Source organism: Onthophagus taurus, chromosome 11 (genome assembly GCF_036711975.1).
Source record: "Onthophagus taurus isolate NC chromosome 11, IU_Otau_3.0, whole genome shotgun sequence".
Lineage (NCBI taxonomy): Eukaryota > Metazoa > Arthropoda > Insecta > Coleoptera > Scarabaeidae > Onthophagus > Onthophagus taurus.
In genome coordinates, this window is record NC_091976.1 from 25,877,178 (window position 1) to 25,899,393 (window position 22,216).

Genomic DNA, 22,216 nt, shown 5'->3' on the forward strand with positions numbered 1-22,216 from the left:
GATTGCGTCTTTTTTTCATTCAGTCTTAGCTTATTGTTAGCGAACCACTCCTTTGCTTCCAGCTCTACTTCTTCGGACCTTCCGAGGAGTTCCTGTCTGTGTCTAGATGTCACCAACAGCGAAGTATCATCAACGAAAAGGCACGTCAAATCAGCTGTCAAGTTTTGTGGTAGGTCATTGATATAGATCAGGAACAAAACCGGGCCCAGAACAGATCCCTGTAGCACTCCCTACCCTATCTGTCTTCTTGCCGAGAATTTTTCCAGCAAACTATTTGTGTTCTACCCTGAAGATATGTCTTGAAAAGTGAAAATGAAGTACCCCTTATACCGTAGTACTCTAGTACACGTAGTACTCTGTTACAGCTGTCATTTCTATATCCTTTTCCTGACAGTAATCATCTGTGCTAGGCACTGGCGTGGACTGGATTGAATCTTTTATTAATATTAAGACACCGCCATGCTTATACTGTTGTCTGCAGAAGGATGATGCAATGTTGTATCCATTGATTCACAATATATTCATTGTTGAGGTGTCCAGCCAATGTTCAGTGATACATGCAACTTCGATATTTTCTAATTCTATCTAAAGTATTTAATTAGATCAATTTTATTTTTCATTGATTGGACATTAACGTTTAGAAATTGTATCTGTTTTATTTTGTGAAAATTCAAAACAGAAAATTATATCTCGAAAAATAATGCAGTCGCTGGTCTTCTCCTTCGTGTCCCTCTCGTTCACCATTTCACATGAAAACAAATATTCCTTTCAATTTTTTAAATATCATTTTGTCATATGTAGTCTCCTACTTCTCCTTTTCTGTTCCCTTCCATCCTCTCGTTCACGGCTCTTTCCTCTTCTCTCCCACTAAATTCTCTCTTATTTCTCTCCAGAAGACCTCTCACATTCTTCCATCAATCCATGTCTCTTGAGTTGCCCGAGCTGGGGATATTTCCTCATCTAGATATTTCCTTCCTCCCTCTCTTCTCTTCTCCTCCATCTCCTTCTCGATCATCACTCTACGCAAGAAACTCACTACCTCTTCTCTTTCTTCCTCGGTTTGGAGTATTCTGCTATTCACATCCAAACCAGCAATCATCAGAACCCAACCAAACCCAACTGCTAACAAAAAATCTGCTAACAGACATCTGGCCTGGGATGTGGGCGGCCAGATAGTGTGGTAAAAACCCCTTTCCTCGTCTTCTCCGGAACCACCTAATTGGTATTGCATCGGAGATCCAACAGTTGGTAAGTTTACTTCTTCTCTTTCTTCGTACTTCGTACTTTTTCCATCGTCTTGGTTTGCCGTTGCGTCTCGCCATTGTGGGATACATATGGATCGTTACTTTTTGAAATCATATTAATTGTATACATAACGGGGAGGGGAGGGATCCTTTTCCTCGCGCCGCTATTCTTCCTCCTTAAGGTCCTCGTTCTTCCAGCTCTTTTCTTGACTCCCTCGGTACTGGGTTGTACTTCTTCTTCTTTTCGTTAACTCCTCAAAGTATCTCGTCGCGCCGTCGTGGGATAAAAAGGACTACGTTATTTTTTGAATTATTTTTGTTTTAATACATACCGGTCGGTGAGAGTGAGGTTTCCCTCATCCCGTTGTGATTCTTCCTCCCTCTTCATCAGGGCTCGGGAGGAGTTCTCTCCTCATCTCTTCCTATAGCGGTTGTTTCTTTTTTGTTCTTTGCTATCATTGTTCTTCTGTTTTCCTTCCTACATACCCGGTTGTGATGTGATTAATATCCACCCCGTCCCGTCCTCCCTACTCTTCTTCTCCTCGCAGCATCGTTTCCTCAAGCTGTCTCTTCTGCAATTCTCGTTCGTGCTTTTCCTTGATCTTCATGATGCCTGTCACCGTTTCGTTGACTATAGTCCACTTTTCTTCTTTCTTTAGCATCAGGGCGATCATGGTATCTTTGTTGAAAGTAGTTCCGCAGCTAGATTCACATTTCAGTCTATATGATGTAAATCTTTGGCACAAGAACAGAGTGTGTTCCGCGATATCTGTCTCTTCTCAAAACCAGCATTCTTCGGTCTCGGTCTTTTTTATCCAATGGAGATACTTTTTGAAAACCCCATGTCCTGTTAAGGCTTACGTTAGGTAGTAATTTACCTCTCCCCACTTCCTCATTATCCAAGGTTCTATCTGTGGAATCAGGGTCTTTTTCCAGCTGTCGCTCTTTGACCACCTTGTGTGCCAGGCCTCGATCATTCTGTCTCTGCTTTCTGTCTTACTTTCTCTGCCGCTTGCGTACTATTCAGCTCGGACTTGTACTAATAAAACTAGTGGGGCCAAACCCGCTATTACCTGGATAGATTCTGCAGACACCGTTCGTATTTTAGGCAACGCTTCCGCTGCGTATAGAATCGCCGACGTCACAGCGGTTGTAAGGAACCTTCTCTTCGTTTCTTTCGGGCCACCCAATTTGGCATAAACTTTAAGAGCAAGTTGCCTTGTTGAAAACCTCTTCTACGTGCTTCGTCATGCTCATGTCTTTGTTGAGATATACACCAAGACATTTCACCTTCTCTGCACTAGGATCTCCTTATCTGCCACTCGCAAATTCAAAGATTTTAATTTTCTTCTTCCCTGCAGTAATATTAGTTCTGTCTTCTGGACGGCGATGTTTAACCCCATATCTTTTAAGGTCGCAACTTCATCCTCGAGTTGTTGGGCGTCCCTTCCCTTCACTACGAGAGCGAGATCCTTGGCGTACGCTATTAGTTCGACGTCGGGTTCCTGTTCTATTCTCAGAACTTTGTCATAGTACAGGTTCCATAACAGTGGGGCTAGGAGAGATTCCTGAGGCACTCCACAAGAGACGCTGTAAGTTTTACCGTTCGGTGCTATGATAAATCTGTCCGAGAGGTATTCTTTTACCATACGGACTAAATAGCCCGTATTTATTTATATATTTATTCACTTCTCCTTCCACCAACGCTTTAACGATCTTCTGCCACGGGGCCGAGTTGAAGGCATTCTCGATGTCTATAAGTATTAACCCGAAACCCAATCCAACCCAACCTTTTTTTCCACCACACCTTTTCAACCGTTCTCCGTTGTTTTTTGCTCCCCTTCCTTCGTGATGATGACCTCCCTTACGGACTCTGAGGAGGTGTATTCAACTGCCTGGTTGTATAATACATATAACACTTGGGTTCATTGTCTTGCTGGAATATCCAGCGATCCTCGAGGGCTAAGCTTTTCAATGATGGTTTCAAATTTTGAACTAAAATACTTTTATATTTATACTGATGCATAATTCCATCAATGAATGCCCCTTTTCCTACACCAGATGCTGTTATCGCTCCACAAACCATGACATGACGTATTTCGTTTCCTCCAAATTTTTGTCCGACCATCACTTCCAAAAAGGTTGTACTTCGACTCGTCAGTAAACGAAACCATGGAAAAGATCCATTCCCTTGCCGACATGAGGTTGAGCAAATTCTAGTTGAAGACTAGAACTCTTATCTCTTAGAAGAAGCTGAAAAATCCATTATAACCTAGAACTCTTTGTACGATTCTTGGATGTACAGACTTTTTAGATACAGTCGTGATGTGGTCCGCTAATTTTAGGGTTGGGTTGGGTTCACATCTTTTAATATGGAGATAATATCTCATTTAAAAACTTTCTTTGGCCTGCCTGTACAAACTTTGCTAGCGAATGAATCAGTCTCATTGTAATTGTTGATGGTCTGGATTGTTGCTCGAGTTAGATCTACAATTTTGGCAATTTCGACAATTACTAGATTTCTTTAACTCAAGTGCATTGTATATAGATTTTTGTCCGTCACTGTATATAAACATGTTATATCATTTTCTAAATGCAACCCCAAAAACCAATTCAAAAATCCTTTGTAATAAATTTGCATATAACATTTACTGTTAGTAACGTTAGATTTCGTATAAGTTCTTCATATTTCATATTAGCGTACACTAAATATGCCAGGCGAGTTTAAAGAGACCTGTTTAAAAAAAAATTTCCAGTTTAGATACGCGCGCATTGTAAGCAAGCGGTATTCAGTTCCTCGACTTCTCGAGTGGGTTTAACTTATGGCCCTAGTTAAATAATGCCGGTCGCGGGTTCTATTCACTACGGTTATGCACACGCGCTACCCAACAACCGCTCACGCCCGGCTCTGCCCATTTTCAAATTTCGACACGCAATCTAAATACGCGCCCGATAAATCAAATATCCTCATAAATATCTAACGGGGGCCCATTAATGGTGAAAAATATCGAAAAAGCGCGCGCGCTTTCTCGCTTCGGGTGATAAATATGTATAGAAAGAGAAACAGAAAGGGACCTCGATATCTGTCACGACCATGTAAAAAATTAAAACGAACAAGTTCTTTTTTTTGTAATCTTTTTATTTTGAGTTGATGGTGGGCGTCTGTTCGCACATAAAATGTCCCCTTTTGGCGTTAGTGTCCTGTTTGCTAAAATATATACGAGGAACATTAGTTGTCCTTCTTCCTCTTATAATGTACAACTCGATGGCATCTTTCTTTGGAGTTTTTACACCAACGCCGACGATTGATCCAGTTATTTACTCAATACTTTATTATTTTTTATCATTTTAAACCCCGGCGCGATCGACTTAAGAACCACTTCGCCCATATGGATGAAAAGTAACGACTTAATCACAGCGTTACGTTTTCAGAATTGGAGTTAAGACATTAATTAAGTCACGGTTTTAAAAAAGAACCCATCAATCGTACGGGATTTAAATAAAAATAATTCCAATCAACTCACTTTGAATTCTTATTTTAACATTTTCTTTTACTTATTCGTTAAAGTCGTTAAAATTTATTAAAACAAAGTTAGAAATTCTAAACGCAGTTTTCTCGTGAAAGCTCTTCGTATCCCCATAGTTAGCACGTGCGATCTGCATAAGGTTTATTCCGTACCGTTCTGGTTCAACTGGGCACGGTTTTGGCAGACTCCATAAACAGGGGGCTTTTCTATCGCGGGACCTCGAACTCGTCTCCTCTCTCTATATGGATTATTTTATTGGCCATCAGATATGTATAAGTGGTCCCTGGTATTTATACACGAGTGTTTCTGCGGTTCGCTTCGCGGCCCGGGGGCGGACAGGCACACGGGGGCGGCTTTAGACTTCCCATATTTGGGCAAAGGCTTGCCCACTGGTCCAGAAGGTCGCTCTCCAGGTACTGAACCAGCTGCAACTTTAACTTTTGCTACATATTTAACAGCTCCAATAGTAACCAATTTAAACATTTATATTTATATGAATTTGTAAAATGCAAATGGAAAAAGAAACTAGGAAATTAAATTAATTATTTAAAATTAGTGACTCAATATAAGAAATTTGTAATCCTTGCAGTTTAGTGTCTAACCGATATTCAGTATTCAGGCGAAATCAAAATCGAAATTCATCTGCCATTTCAGTTATGGCAGCAATCTTTTCTTTTAGTCATATGCATGCCTGGTTGGACAGTCCAGATGATCGAGATCAAAGAGTTGTACTAAAAATAATACCTTTCTGCATTTTTGACAAGAAGATAGGCATAAATTTGGCTTGCTGCACTAAAGAACTGTTCAGTAGGAACATTAATAGGAGACGAAAAGAGACACTTTAATGCAGTTTTCATCTGCCATCCAATCAAACATGTCACTTTCATCCAGAATTTCAATCCATATCAATTTTCTGCAATTCTCTACAATTTCCTCTTTGTCCATAACTTCGATCGCCATCTATTCCTCATTTTATGAGTGTAACAAAAAAATATGGTATTCTTGCGTTTATCTACTTAACACGCAGAAATGATCTTGTTCTGTTAGGTAGAATCTGTTCACACTTACTGTTCTTTGAATCATCGCATTCATTTCCTCAACTCAAACAGATCAATTTAGACCAATCTGGTTTTTAACTCGATTATTCCTTTTAAAATCGCTTCATTATCGCAATATATCATCTAAAACGACGTATGATAAGGAATATAATAAAAGATGTAAAATAGAAGATGCTGTGTGAGTGCCAATATAATATCCTGAAATGCAGGAAAATCGAAACTCATGCTTATTATCAGATGTGGTTCTTTTTACATTTTGCATTATGACTTTTCTCATGGTCTTTATGTTATTAAAAGTTAAATTTTTCTCTTTGCCGCATTTGAAACTTTGTATTAAATTTATTTCATGAAGCACATGATATTTTTGAAAGCGTTTGAACACTTCAAGTTAGCTTCTTCAAGAAAACGTCAAAACCTGGATTTGTGAAGTTATAATTCTCAACTGGTTTATCTTAGAAGCAAAAACTACGTCACGTTTTCATTCATAACAGTCTGATTATTTTGATGAAAATAGTTCCTCTAACCTTGATCGTAATTCACAAAACCTAACCTGCAAATATGTTGTTAATGTTATTTATTTAGGACAGGGATAGAATTCTTGGGTTAGGTTGGGTTACGAATCGTATTAATGGCCGACATGATGAATTATAATAATTACAACCTTAGTTTCGAATCATTTCAGTTTATCCCTCTGAAAGCAACGAATATCTACCTAACGTCGATTCTGTAATATGCCTAAATGATCTTTTTTGGAAACATTTTGGGATAACCCAAAATGCAAAATATTATCAAGAATTTCCACATCTCCATTGAAGCTCAAGGTTTGTGTGGTGTCAAAAAGATTAAACGTTTTCTTCAGCTTTCTCATCTTCTAGGTACTACTTTTACGATGTAAGACTAACATTTTTCAAAATGTGCGGAATGCTTGTTGTCGATAACTTCGTATTTGGTTGTGTGACTTCAGTGCCTAGATTATGCTGCAATCTCTATCGTGATCTTATACATCTGAGCAGCAAAATGTCATGTGCATACCTAATTGGACAGTCCAGATGATCGATGATACATACCAGATGATTGACATCAAAAAATTGCCCGTAAATGCAATGTTATTTATTTAGGACGTGGATAGGATTCTTGGCTTAGGTTGGGTTACGAATCGTAATCCACATATTGAGTTGTAACCTATTCTTTTTTTGAAAACGTCAAATTTGAGATTTTAGAGATTCTAATTGCATTATGTGAGTTATAAGCAAAGACATGTTCAAATTCTTATGGATCATGATTCCTAAGATACTTTCCAAAATTTTTTGTCCATAATAAATTTTTCCATCATTCCCACATCTTGAGTTGTAACCTATTCTTTAATTAAAAACGTCAAATTTAAGACTTTGGTGATTCTAATAGCATTACGTGAGTTATAAGCAAAAACATGTTAAAATTCTTATGGATCATGATTCCTAAGACACTTTACAATATTTTTTGTCCATAATAAATTTTTCTATTATTCCCATATCTTGAGTTGTAACCTATTCGTTAGTCCAAAATGTCAAATTTGAGACTTTGGTGATTCTAATAGCATTACGTGAGTTATAAGCAAAGATATGTTAAAATTGTTATGGTTCATGGTTTCTAAGACACTTTACAATATTTTTTAGCTATAACAAATTTTTCCATTGTTCACACATCTTGAGTTGTAAGCTATTCTTTAGTTGAAAACGTCAAATTTGAGACTTTGGTGCTTCTAATACTATTACGTGAGTTATAACTTAAGACATCTTCAAATTCTTATGGATCATGATTCCTAAGACACTTTACAATATTTTTTCTCCATAATAAATTTTTCCATTATTCCCACATCATGAGTTGTAACCTATTCTTTAGTTCTTTAGTTGAAAACGTTAAATATGAGACTTTGGTGATTCTAATTGCATTACCTGAGTTATAAGGAAAGATATGTTAAAATTCTTATGGATCATGATTCCTAAGAAACTTTACAATATTTTTCATCCATAACAAATTTTTCTATTATTCTCACATCTTGAGTTGTATACTGTTCTTTAGTTGAAAACATCAAATATGAGACTTTGGAGATTCTAGTTGCATTACGTAAGTTATAAGCAAAGACATCTTAAAATTCTTATGGATCATGATTCCTAAGACACTTTACAATATTTTTGTCCATAATAAATTTTTCCATTATTCCCACATCATGAGTTGTAACCTATTCTTTAGTTCTTTAGTTGAAAACGTTAAATATGAGACTTTGGTGATTCTAATTGCATTACCTGAGTTATAAGGAAAGATATGTTAAAATTCTTATGGATCATGATTCCTAAGACACTTTACAATATTTTTCATCCATAACAAATTTTTCTATTATTCTCACATCTTGAGTTGTATCCTATTCTTTAGTTGAAAACGTCAAATATGAGACTTTGGTGATTCTAGTTGTATTACGTAAGTTATAAGCAAAGACATGTTAAAATTCTTATGGATCATGATTCCTAAGACATTTTACAATATTTTTTGGCTATAACAAAATTTTCCATTATTCACACATCTTGAGTTGTAACCTATTCTTTAGTTGAAAACGTCAAATTTGAGACTTTGGTGATTATAATAGCATTACGTGAGTTATAAGCAAAGACATGTTAAAATTCTTATAGATCATGATTCCTAAGACACTTTACAACATTTTTTGGCTATAACAAATTTTTCCATTATTCACCCATCTTGAATTGTAAACTATTCTTTAGTTAAAAACGTCAAATTTGAGACTTTGGTGATTCTAATAGCATTACGTGAGTTATAAGGAAAGATATGTTAAAATTCTTATAGATCATGATTCCTAAGACAGTTTACGAAATTTTTAGTCCATAAGAAATTTTTCCAGAATTCCCACATCTTGAGTTGTAACCTATCCTTTAGTTGAAAACGTCAAATTTGAGACTTTGGTGATTCTAATCATTGGCTTTTGCATTAGCAAAGGAACTTGTTAGCAAACAATATAGAATGCGTGTCCAAGTGAACGTGTCAATAAAAACCCAGAAAATAGATTTCTTTTGGATTTAACTTTTTGGACCTTTATACAAAACCAGTCTCGGATCATTCCAGAATGCATCTACCTAACGTCGATTCTGCAATATGCCTAAGTGATCGTTTTGGGAAATATTTTGTGGTAACCCATAATGCAAAATGTTATGAAGAAAATATTAAACGTTTCTTCCAGCTTTCTCTTCTTCTAGATACTTTCACAATGTAAGATCATAATTTTTCAAAATATATGGAATGCTTGTAGTCGCTGCAGTATTCGCTCAAGGCTGTGTTGTTGTTCTCGTCGATAACTTGGTATTCTGACTTTAGTGCCTAGGTTATGCTTTAATCTCTTTCGTGGTCTTATTTATCTGAGCAACAGAATGACATGCAAGCATTAAAAAGTATATGATTAGCTTTGAATCACAATTTCTCAGAATCTCTTCTCCATACTGCAACCAGAAAAAATCACTCAAGGATTGATTAAATTAGTTAGAATTTTCTTTTGTTGATCAATAATAGAGTTAAAAACAAAAATAAGAAAGAAATTAAATTCCACAAAATAAATAAAATAGATTTATTCTTATCCACTTGCAACGTTTTAAAAACATAACAAATTTTCCAAAAAAATTTTTTTCGATATTAATCGACAACCACACAGACTAGATATCGTACTTATTAAAATAAATTAATAAAAACTTAATAAAGTATCTCTCATTATCTTGATTTCACTCGATTTTTATTAAAAATTTTCAATTAATGTTTATACACAGTTCTTTTTTTAATTCACGTTCAATTAACTTAAAAATCTTTGGTTGCTCCTCGATTTTGTTTAAGTCAACGCACTATACACATTAATTATTTAATTCAGTGTTCATATCACTGTTCGATAAACTATTTTCTAAGTCCACATCGTTATCGTTAGTTTCTTCAGCGACACCACTTCTCCTACTTTCTTCCTCGTTCGCCATCCCAGGAAGATAATCTTTCCAACTACGGAAAAGATAACGCGTAAATTTCCTTAATTGTCTAAATTTACAATAAGTTGCACCTTCCGCCGATTCTAATTGTTGCGTTTGAATGAGAAACCCTTTTTCCTTGAACGTTTGTTCAAGTTTTTCCCTTTGAAGACTTTTCCTCGATTTTCGTTTTTTATTTCTAGGCCCTAAATCTTGTAGCGTTATCTGCGGGGGTTGTACTTCCGGTGCTAAAACGAATTCATTTTGAGGTTTAGGTGGTAATTCACTTGGTGATGGTGGGAATATTTTTTCACCGCTAACCTGGAGAAAAGCACCTGTACTGGATCCTTGCGTTGAAATTTGTTGTTGAAGAGTTTGTCTTGGAAAAAATTCGTATCCCCTCATACTTTTATCACCAGTTCCGCTATAATAAGTAAAATTACCACCGGAATCAACCGAAAGCATTTTCTTTTCTTGTAAACTAGGTTTCGCACCACCTGTAAATTTAAATTTACAAATACTAACTTCAGTAGCTGGATTTGTTTGATTTTCCGCTGGAATTGGGGGGATAAAAATAGCGGATCGTTTTCGTTTCATCGGGGTTTTATCCGAGGATGTTGATGGCGCGTTTCTTTTAATTTTTTGTTCCTCTTCTTCGTCTTTCCGTTTATTTTCTAGAGTTAATTTTTTTTCGGCGTCATTGGGAGGTGTTTCCGGTTTATTCGGTAAAGTGTACGAATTCCCCCCCGCTAATTTTTGATAATACATTAATTGTTGTTGTAGAGCCATTGGGTGTATAAAAACCCCAGCACTCGGCCAATAAACGTACCCACCAGGAGCTGAATCACCTTTCCCTTCAAAATCGGTGGGAAATTTCATTTCTTTCGAACTCGCCGAACCAGAACCAGGTGAAGGTGTCTCATGAACAAATTCAACGTCATCATCACTTTGGGGTTCGGATTTAATTTCGGATGATGTCTCGTTGGGTTTTAACCTTATTTTAAGGTGATTTAAGTCCCTGATGCATAAATTGAGCGGTTCGTCTTGGTTCGGAGGCGTCATTCTTTGTTTTTTGGATTCTTGAGTTAATCTCCTTTCAAGTAAACTGCTGATGATTTTGTTTTGAACATCTGATCTGTTTACGACTTCGTTAACCTCGGGTTTATCAGCTTTTTTTGGCTCAACCAAATTTTTCGGCGTCCCAGGATAAATTGTGCCGTAATTTTTATAAATTAAGTGGCAGATATCGGCTTTTTTCGGTTTCCTACCTCTTCGCGGTTTTGAATTATCCAAAGTCATCTCACCCATGTAAGGTAAATCTTGATATTTTACTACTTTATTGGTGTTGGTGGCTGAGGGTTTTGAGTATTCGGGAAATTGATTTTGTTCCGATGTGATTTTTCGTTGAATTTCCGATTGAATCTGCGTGATTCTTTGGAGCCAATTTCTGATGTTTTCGTTCGATTCTTTTGATGAATCATTTAAATCCTCGTCGGATTTCGGCGATTCGGGAATCATCCTTGGGTCGATGAATCTAAAATGATTTGGAGTTGTTAACACATTTTAGTTATTTCGCGAAATTTTAACTTACTCTGGATTTTTTTTTAAATTCGCTGGATTGTTGTCTAAAAATGTTATATTGTTGACCGAGGCCAAACTAATGGCATTTTCTTCTATATCTTCTGTCTGCATTGTCGTCCCTCCTAAAATAAAAATATCCATTTAATAACAATGATGTGTTTCGCAACCTTGGGGAATTGTTTAAATGGTTAGAAGGATGTAGATCGGACTCAATCTGTTCGATTATTGTTATGATACAGTGGGTACGAATACACAATATGGACAATATGGAGGTGTAAATCTACTACGCTTTTTTGCCAATATGGTCAACACCTTAAGAGTTGTTTCTTTTTATTTATATTTAGACTTTTTATTAAACAATATTTTAACCTGTCGAAAATGTTAATTAATTTATGAACAACGTTGTATTATACTAAATGGAATAGTCGTGTTCTTTGGTGGCGTTTCGATACCTGATTACAGATACTGGTTGGAAGCTGTCTTTAAAAGAACTCAACGTGTTGCAGTCGCTATCGGCTATCGCCACATGCGGAGTTGCATAACAATATTTCATTATACACATTTTCTAACGGCTCTGGCGACTACCGCCGTCAACATCTATATTGAAATCTACCGGAGAGGTTTTTCCAAAGCGAAGTTGTACGTGGGTAGCAGCGGTGCTAGATTATGGTTTCACAATGACCGTTCTTGGGTCGCTAATTACACCAAAATAATACACAAACCATCTGCGAGTTAACACTTACTTAGAAAGTATAATTAATTTTACATTCCAAATAAAAACGTTTCTATTTCGACGATTCAAAATTACTCACTATTTACCCAATTTTCTGTTCTTCGTATGAATTATGATTTGAACTAGTTTTATTAGGAGAGCAAAAGCTGTTTTGTTCTGGACCGGATGGCCGTGACATATTTTGAATTGTGCCGCATTATTTTATTGGCGAAAAATGTTTCGAATAAATCATTTGAATCTTTATTTGAAAATATATGTACTTAAGCACGTGTTCCAAAACTTAACAGGTAGCTTTCGGTAACTTCAATTAACTTTAGTAGCCCACACGTTCTGGCAAACACCCCGTCTTAAATAAAAGACTTACACGAACCCATGTTTTGAAAAGTATTGCGACGTCCAGCGCCACACAACCGCGACGTCAAACTTCTTCCGTCATCGTCGGCACAAAAAACTTGTTGCTACCGGAACTGATTTAAAAATTTTTTTGCAGATAAGACCTCGTCTCTATGCGTCGGTGGCGTCTTGTCGTAGAGACGTCGTTGTCGTCGTCGTAGTGGCCGGCACGGTATTCCCGTAATAGGCGCGCGGCGTCGCCTCCGAAATAGACTGGCGTCGCGACGCTCGGCCCGGCCTCTCCGCTTACTTATTCTCAATTTGGCCCTGAGTGTAACTCGAGATTGAACCATATTTGGAACTGGCGATCGGCGTCGGGAACGCGCGGTTCGGGAACAGCACCGTTTACCGAAACAGAAAGGAAACGAAAAGACGATGGTAAAGGCGGTGGTGGAGGCGGCGGAGCACCAAACTGCGAAGGGGGGATTCGGGAATACGAGGAGAACGATGAGTCGCTATCCCGGGTGGAGTAAAATTGAGAAGAGAGAGACAAAATACGCGTAGTATTTTTGGAACTGTAGTAACGGAACAGGTGCAATCTTCTTCATTGATAAGTTTGCTTTTTCGTTGCATCTCGTATGGTCTCTAGTACTTATACAATCGTTTAATCATTTAATTTTTCTTACATTTTTTAAACAAAAACTATTTGTTTCAAAGTTAATCTAAATTGAAATTGTTCAAAGAAAATCTAATTCATACCATTTTCAATGAATGAGAGAATCTAATAGAGATGCTATTAACTAGTATTTTTGGGGAACAGGTACAATATGTTCCTATACTACAACTTCTCCTCTGCTTTTAGTGATTTCTGTCAATAACATCAACGATAACCTAAGTTGACAAAAAATACTGACGAAAATAATCTCAGGAAACGCGACCAAAAAAAAATCATCTTTTGGTTTATAAAAGATTTTAACGTGTTCGGTTCACTTTGGAGTTAAAGTTTGTTCTTTGTGAACAATAAAATCTGTTTTTTGACGCTTTTGGAGGTGATTGAATGCCTATGTTGCTTGAGTTGATTAAATCGCTTTCCATTTGCAAGTAGATTAATTTAATGTTAGATTAATTTTGTTGTTCATTGCCTTGTTTTCTTTTGTTCAGTAACCCTGCTGAAGGAATAAAAAAGATTCCGAAAGCTTGGAGGCTGTTTTATTGAAATCCTTGAAAAATTGGTCGCGTTTCCTGAAATTAGTTTTCCTCGTTCTAGTGATATAGCATAAATCACAAAATGTTAAAATTGGACGATGTTTCTTAATAAAATCAGCTATAATGTAAGTACTAAAACTAATGGAGAACGATGTTATGAATAAAAAATATTCCTAATGCATCAAGAAATCATAATGCAAAATTGTTTCATATTTATCTATCACCAGTTTCTAGTGATATGGCATAAATCACAACATGTCAAAATTGGACGATTTTTCTGAATAAAATCAACTACAACCTAAGTACTAAAACTGGTGGAGAAAGACGTTATGAACAAAAAATTTTCCTAATCCATCAAGAAATCATAATCCATAATTATTTCATATTTATCTATCACCAGTTTCTAGTGATATGGCATAAATCACAATATGTCAAAATTGGACGATTTTTCTTAATAAAATCGACTACATATAACGTAAGTACTAAAAGTGATGGAGAAAAACATTATGAATAAAAAATATTCCTAATCCATCAAGAAATCATAATCTTTAATTATTTCATATTCATCTATCACCAGCTTCTAGTGATATAGCATAAATCACAAAATGTCAAAATTGGACGATTTTTCTTAACAAAATCAATTACAATCTAAGTACTAAACCTGATGGAAGAAAACGTTATGAATAAAAAATATTCCTAATCTGTCAAGACATTATAATCCATAATTATTTCATATTTATCTATCACCAGCTTCTAGTGATATAGCATAAATCTCTAAATGTCAATATTGGACGATTTTTCTGAATAAAATGAACTACAACCTAAGTATTGACACTGGTGGAGAAAGACATTATGAATAAAAAAAAGTTCTAAGGCATCAATAAATCATAATCCATAATTATTTCATATTTATCTATCACTAGCTTCTAGTGATATAGCATAAATCACAAAATGTCAATATTGGACGATTTTTCTGAATAAAATGAACTACAACCTAAGTATTGACACTGGTGGAGAAAGACATTATGAATAAAAAAAAGTTCTAAGGCATCAATAAATCATAATCCATAATTATTTCATATTTATCTATCACTAGCTTCTAGTGATATAGCATAAATCACAAAATGTCAAAATTGGACGATTTCTTTAATAAAATCAATTACAACCTAAGTACTAAAATTAATGGAGAAAGACTTTGTGAATAAAAAATATTCCTAATCCATCAAGAAATCATAATCCATAATTATTTCATATTTATCTATCACTAGCTTCTAGTGATATAACATAAATTCCCAAAATGTCAAATTTGGACGAGTTTTCTAAATAAAATCAACTACAACCTAAGTATTGAAACTGGTGGAGAAATACGTTAGGAATAAAAAATATTCTTAATCCATCAAAAAATCATAATCCATAATTATTTCATATTTATCTATCACCAGCTTCTAGTGATATAGCATAAACCACAAAATGTTAAAATTGGACGATTTTTTTTAATAAAGTTAACTACAATCTAAGTACTAAAACTGATGGAGAAAAACATTGTGAATAAAAAATATTCCTAATCCATCAACAAATAATAATCCATAATTATTTCATATTTATCTATTACCAGCTTCTAATGATATAACATAAATCCCCAAAATGTCAAAATTGGACGATTTTTTTAATAAAATTAACTGCAACCTAAGTACTAAAACTGATGGAGAAAGACTTTGTGAATAAAAAATATTCCTAATCCATCAAGAAATCATAATCCATAATTATTTCATATTTATCTATCACTAGCTTCTAGTGATATAACATACATTCTCAAAATGTCAAATTTGGACGAGTTTTCTAAATAAAATCAACTACAACCTGAGTATTGAAACTGGTGGAGGAAGACGTTATGAATAAAAAAATTCTTAAGGCATCAATAAATCATAATCCATAATTATTTCATATATATATATCACCGGTTTTTAGTGATATAGCATAAATCAGAAACTGCCAATTTTGGACAATTTTTGTCAATAAAATAAACTACATATAACGTAAGTACTAAAACTGATGGACAAAAACGTTATGAATAAAAAATATTCCTAATCCATCAAGAAATCATAATCCATAATTATTTCATATTGATCTATCACCGGTTTTTAGTGATATACCATAAATCACAAGCTGCCAATTTTGGACGATTTTTCTTAATAACATCAACTACATATAACGTAAGTACTAAAACTGATTGAGAAAAACGTTATGAATAAAAAATATTCCTAATCCATCAGGAAATCATAATCCATAATTATTTCATATTTATCTCTCACCGGTTTTTAGTGATATACCATAAATCACAAACTGCCAATTTTGGACAATTTTTCTCAATAAAATAAACTACATATAACGTAAGTACTAAAACTGATGGAGAAAAACGTTATGAATAAAAAATATTCCTAATCCATCAAGAAATCATAATCCATAATTATTTCATATTAATCTATCACTAGTTTCTAGTGATATAGCATAAATCACAACATGTAGAAATTGGATGATTTTTCTTAATAAAATCAACTAGATATAACGTAAGAACTAATACTGATGGAGAAATACGATATGAATAAAAAATATTCCTAATCAATCAAGAAATCATAATCCATAATTATTTCATACTTATCTATCACCAGTTTCTAATGATATAGCATAAATTACAAAATGTCAAAATAGAACATAGATTGGTTGTTTTTTTACCAGCTGCTATACAAAAGTCGGTGGGATAAGAATATGAAGTTAGATCCATAACCAGACACACTAGCGAAAATGGACATTACAAACCAAGGATCTGAGGAAATGCCAGATATTTCGCTGCAAGAGAATTTGCTCTAAGAAAGACCAGAAATAATAGAGCCCCGGGAGAAGATTTTGTGGCTATGGACGCAATTAAGATTGGTGGTCCTTGCTTGCTCCAGAAAATAAGGGGCAAAACCACAATACCGAGTAAATGGTATAACGCTACGACAATACTATTTCACAAAAAAGGAGACACAGCCGACTTGGATAACTATAAACCAATAAATCTTCTCAAACAGCTCTACAATCTAGCCCTGGAATATGCATTCATGAAGCTAGACTCGAAGTTGATAATGTCGGTGACATTAAACTAATGCTGCGTGAGCTGAAGGAAGTATGTGCATCGGTTGGTTTGGAAATCAATATCTAACCAACTCTAAAATAAAATTTATGACCAATCTGGTTTCCAGCGAAAACATTGTGATCGAAGGAAAGGAAATTGAACTAGTGGAAAGTACACCTATCTTGACTATGAAATTAAAATGACAAGAGACAACCAAATCTGAGAACTAAGGAGGAGAATAATCCTCTCATGGCCAGCATATGATAAACTCAGAGATATGTTTAAGAGCATTTTGAGAGTCTCAAACAGATCCAAAATATAGAAATCTTATTCAAAATTTAGCCTGTAGATAAGACAGACAATTTTAACAAATTTTTCTAAGAATCCATTGAGTTCAATTGAATTCAATACATCACGATTTTAGTTATATATTAATTACATTGAATTTCAACATCTAATTCTTTCTCGACTATACTACTAGTTAAGTATATTACATGAATGAACTGTCATTTGAAGTGGAATTTATTATAGAGTAACCCAATCTAAGCAGTCAAAACTGTTATTCTTCGTTTTAAATTAAAATTAGCTTAACACGTGCTTGACACATAAAATACTGAATTGGGTTTCGAAATAAAATTATAAGGTTGCTCGTTTTCTCAAGTTAATAAAGTAAATAAAAATAAACATTGCGAAGTTGATGTCATCATGAGAATGAAATAAATTATTTAATGTAATTGAATGGATCGCGTTTCAAGAAAGGTTTAATTCTGGACTTTGGTTGTATCCGGTCTGGAAGATGGAAGATGACGTTGAAGCGGGCGGCATCTGGAACCCCTACAGCTAGTAACTACATAGTTCTTTATGCGGGAAAGCCTCTTGTGCGCTCGTTTTAGCCTCGGTACAAGAATAACCGCGCACAAGAAGTGAGGCATATGGCATTTGGTAAAAACCGTTAAAAATAGTTTTTAGCAATTCCCGCATTGGAGGCGGCACACAGGATACGATTACCCCGCTTATAAATAGGCGGCCCGAATTCGTTTATGCATTTAAATAAACTGCTGTAACTGGGGTTCAATTACGGGGGATTTTCGCAATCCAAACACTATTAAATTTAACGTTAAAAAGATTAGGAAATTTCGGTCTATTTACAAAAAAAATCAATGAAACTGGATTTAAAACTTAAATGTCTTTTTGGCAGGATTACTGTTAAATCATTGAATTCTTGCCAAGTGTGTAAAAACAAGCCCAATTTAACTTAAAATTTTTGATGAAAATTCTGAATAAATAATATAACTTTGTACGAGTTTGTATATAATAAAATGACCATTTTACGTGATTTATTACAATTTGCGTTGGAAATAATGTAATACAACCTTTCTAAGGTTAAAACGTGGGTGTTTTATTTCTTCTTTCTATTAAGGTATACTTCTTTGTTAGAGATTAATCAAAAAAATTAATTTAAAAGAAATAATTGATTGAAAATCGTGTTTCCATCGATGGTGGTCGTTAAATAGAAACTTTAAATAGAAAGTTGTCGTTCGACAAAAGACACGTCAGCGTCCGAAAAGAAAAACATGAACGTTTGAAGCGCCTACACAACGTCTTCTCGAAAAATAAATCGAGGTAAGGCTGAAAAATAGATAGCCCCAGTATGGGACAATCTCCAGGTTGGTGTCTTCCAGTTTTGGAAAGGCTAGTCACTCAACGTGGGTTTCGGGTCTTGTGAAATAAATTTGCCGGTCACAACAAATAAATTGGGTACGATCGTATTTTCCATGTACGAACCTTTCAAGACGACACGGTTAATTTTTGGAAACGAAAATGTCAACCTAACAACTTATTTATATTATTTTGGCTAACGCTTTTATTATTTACCTATTTTTACTTATTTATCTGCCATAAATGTTACAAAAAAATAATGTTAAAAATAATTTTTTACTGAAGCTTTAAAAATAAATACTTATTACATTTCCAAGAAAATTTTCTTTAATTTACCTTATTCCAACAATTGTGATCCATTTTGACCGTAATCTCCGGTCGTGTTTAACTCATGATCTCACTGAATGTACCAAAACATCGTTAGTCACGATTTTTCACGTTTAAAATTGCATTGCGCGCGAAATCATTTTTGGCGGTTCCATAACGCACTCGAATCGAGACGGTTTTCGCGCCAGAAAACGCACGAAAAATCGTTTGGAAAACGTCCGACGGAACGAAAATCGCGGACGAACCCGAGAAAACGTCTCCTTTCCGTTGCAAGGTTCAATTTACTGAATTAATCACGTAAATACTTCGGGAACGTGTGGGTTTTCATTCAGGGCGGGATCTGTGGGCACACTTTCATTCCACTACGGTGTTGTTTTTGGATTCAATTTTAACAATTACGTTGGGAAACTTTCGATTTTACATTAAAGAAATTTTCTTTTTGTGTTTTAATTTAAGAAAAAATTGGAAAAATTTGAAATTTTTGAAGCAAAATGATACAAATTTATAAATTGGCAAATTATCAATTTTCAGGTTCTAGTTTTATTCGGATATAAAAACGTATATTTCTAAAAATATTTTTCACTTTTTCTTCTTATTACAAGATAAAATTAATGATAACATTTTAGAATTAGAATTTAGTTTGATATCATCGTTTTATTAAATAATTTATAGCTGTTTTAGTTACCCAAAATAGTTTCAAACTGCTAAAATTAAACTGAAAATCTTTTCTTGCATATTTTCTGAATAAATCAAGATTATATATTCATATATTCATACATATCATGAAAGGAAGCTTAAACAATACGGGTTCCAATATCATATGATATAATCTGATCATATATGTTGCCTCATCGTAGTTAGCTCATAAATATTAGCTTAATATAGTTTATAATTTTTATAATCTGTTTCACCTTGCTTAAGATCATAAACGAAATCTTAATCAATAAGAATCTTAACGAGCTATGATATGTTATGATATGTTTCAGTGGAATTTCTAAGATATCTATAATTATGTAACCCAAAAGTGTTTGAAATTGACTAAAATACAAGGATAAATCTTCTTGACGATAACTTTTGAACAAATCAAGATATTTTAATGATCTTTATCTTAAAAGAAAACTTAATCAATACGGATTCCAACATGATATGATATGGTTAGATCGCGTTTGTGGAACCATCGTTGATAAATCATTAATATCATCTTAAAATGGTTTAAAATTATATATAATTGCCTCCTTGCCATAACTTCCTTGCTAACTAATGTATTTGATAGTTTTATATCATAAATAAAATCTTAATCAATATGAATGTTAACGAGGTATGATATGTTTCAGTGGAATTTCGAAGATATCTATAATTATGTAACCCAAAAGTGTTTGAAATTGACTAAAATACAAGGATAAATCTTCTTTACGATAATTTTTGAATAAATCAAGATATTTTAGTGATCTATATCTTAAAAGAAAACTTAACCAATACAGATTCCAATGTAATATGATATGGTTAAATCGCATTTGTGGAATCATCTTTGATAAGTCATCAATATCATCTTAAAATGGTTTAAAATTATACATAATTGTCTCTTTGCCATAACTTCCTTGCTAACTAATGTATTTGATAGTTTTATATCATAAATGAAATCTTAATCATTAAGAATTTTAATGAAGTATGATATGTTTTAGTGGAATTTCTAAAATATCTATAATTATGTAACCCAAAAGTGTTTGAAATTGACTAAAATACAAGGATAAATCTTCTTGACGATAACTTTTGAACAAATCAAGATATTTTAGTGATCTTTATCTTAAAAGAAAACTTAATCAATACGGATTCCAACATGATATGATATGGTTAGATCGCGTTTGTGGAACCATCGTTGATAAATCATTAATATCATCTTAAAATGGTTTAAAATTATATATAATTGCCTCCTTGCCATAACTTCCTTGCTAACTAATGTATTTGATAGTTTTATATCATAAATAAAATCTTAATCAATATGAATGTTAACGAGGTATGATATGTTTCAGTGGAATTTCGAAGATATCTATAATTATGTAACCCAAAAGTGTTTGAAATTGACTAAAATACAAGGATAAATCTTCTTGACGATAACTTTTGAACAAATCAAGATATTTTAATGATCTTTATCTTAAAAGAAAACTTAATCAATACGGATTCCAACATGATATGATATGGTTAGATCGCGTTTGTGGAACCATCGTTGATAAATCATTAATATCATCTTAAAATGGTTTAAAATTATATATAATTGCCTCCTTGCCATAACTTCCTTGCTAACTAATGTATTTGATAGTTTTATATCATAAATAAAATCTTAATCAATATGAATGTTAACGAGGTATGATATGTTTCAGTGGAATTTCGAAGATATCTATAATTATGTAACCCAAAAGTGTTTGAAATTGACTAAAATACAAGGATAAATCTTCTTTACGATAATTTTTGAATAAATCAAGATATTTTAGTGATCTATATCTTAAAAGAAAACTTAACCAATACAGATTCCAATGTAATATGATATGGTTAAATCGCATTTGTGGAATCATCTTTGATAAGTCATCAATATCATCTTAAAATGGTTTAAAATTATACATAATTGTCTCTTTGCCATAACTTCCTTGCTAACTAATGTATTTGATAGTTTTATATCATAAATGAAATCTAAATCAATAAGAATTTTAACGAGGTATGATATGTTTCAGTGGAATTTCTAAGATATCTATAATTATGTAACCCAAAAGTGTTTGAAATTGACTAAAATACAAGAATAAATCATCCTTGCGATAATTTTTGAACAAATCAAGATATTTTAGTGATCTATATCTTAAAAGAAAACGTAATCAATACGGATTCCAATGTAATATGATATGGTTAGATCGCACTTGTGGAATCATCGTTGATAAGTCATCAATATCATCTTAAAATGGTTTAAAATTATACATAATCGTTTTCTTGTCATAACTTCCTTGCTTATTAATGTATTTGATAGTTTTATATCATAAATGAAATCTTAATCAATAAGAATTTTAACGAGGTATGATATGTTTCAGTGGAATTTCTAAGATATCTACAATTATGTAACCCAAAAGTGTTTAAAATTGACTAAAATACAAGGATAAATCTTCTTTACGATAATTTTTGAATAAATCAAGATATTTTAGTGATCTATATCTTAAAAGAAAACTTAACCAATACAGATTCCAATGTAATATGATATGGTTAAATCGCATTTGTGGAATCATCGTTGATAAGTCATCAATATCATCTTAAAATGGCTTAAAATTATACATAATGGTCAACTGGCCATAACTTCCTTGCTAACCAATGTATTTGATAGTTTTATATCATAAATGAAATCTAAATCAATAAGAATTTTAACGAGGTATGATATGTTTCAGTGGAATTTCTAAGATATCT

At 33.6% G+C, this 22,216-nt stretch overlaps 1 protein-coding gene across 3 annotated transcripts; it reads right to left on the reverse strand.

Annotated features, from left to right (window-relative positions):
* Positions 1 to 9,425: 9,425 nt before the first annotated feature.
* LOC111415522 (uncharacterized) lies at positions 9,426 to 19,049 on the reverse strand. Of its 3 annotated transcripts, none has more exons than XM_023047253.2 (3): positions 18,785 to 19,049; positions 11,413 to 11,524; positions 9,426 to 11,355 (listed from the first exon to the last, which is right to left on the reverse strand). In XM_023047253.2, exons 2-3 carry the CDS (start codon positions 11,511 to 11,513, stop codon positions 9,717 to 9,719), a joined length of 1,740 nt encoding a protein of 579 aa, XP_022903021.1. In that variant the 5' UTR covers positions 11,514 to 11,524; positions 18,785 to 19,049; the 3' UTR covers positions 9,426 to 9,716. The 3 variants fall into 3 exon arrangements, with proteins under 3 accessions (XP_022903021.1, XP_022903019.1, XP_022903020.1); XM_023047251.2 differs by lacking the exon at positions 18,785 to 19,049 and adding an exon at positions 12,506 to 12,919; XM_023047252.2 differs by lacking the exon at positions 18,785 to 19,049 and adding an exon at positions 12,500 to 12,918.
* Positions 19,050 to 22,216: the final 3,167 nt, after the last annotated feature.

Bases quoted from the DNA above. Each gene is read 5' to 3' on its own strand.
- LOC111415522 (XM_023047251.2), bottom strand. The intron at 11,356-11,412 runs GTAAGTTAAAAT...AAATCATTTTAG, and splicing joins AATTTAAAAAAAAATCCAGA to ATTCATCGACCCAAGGATGA.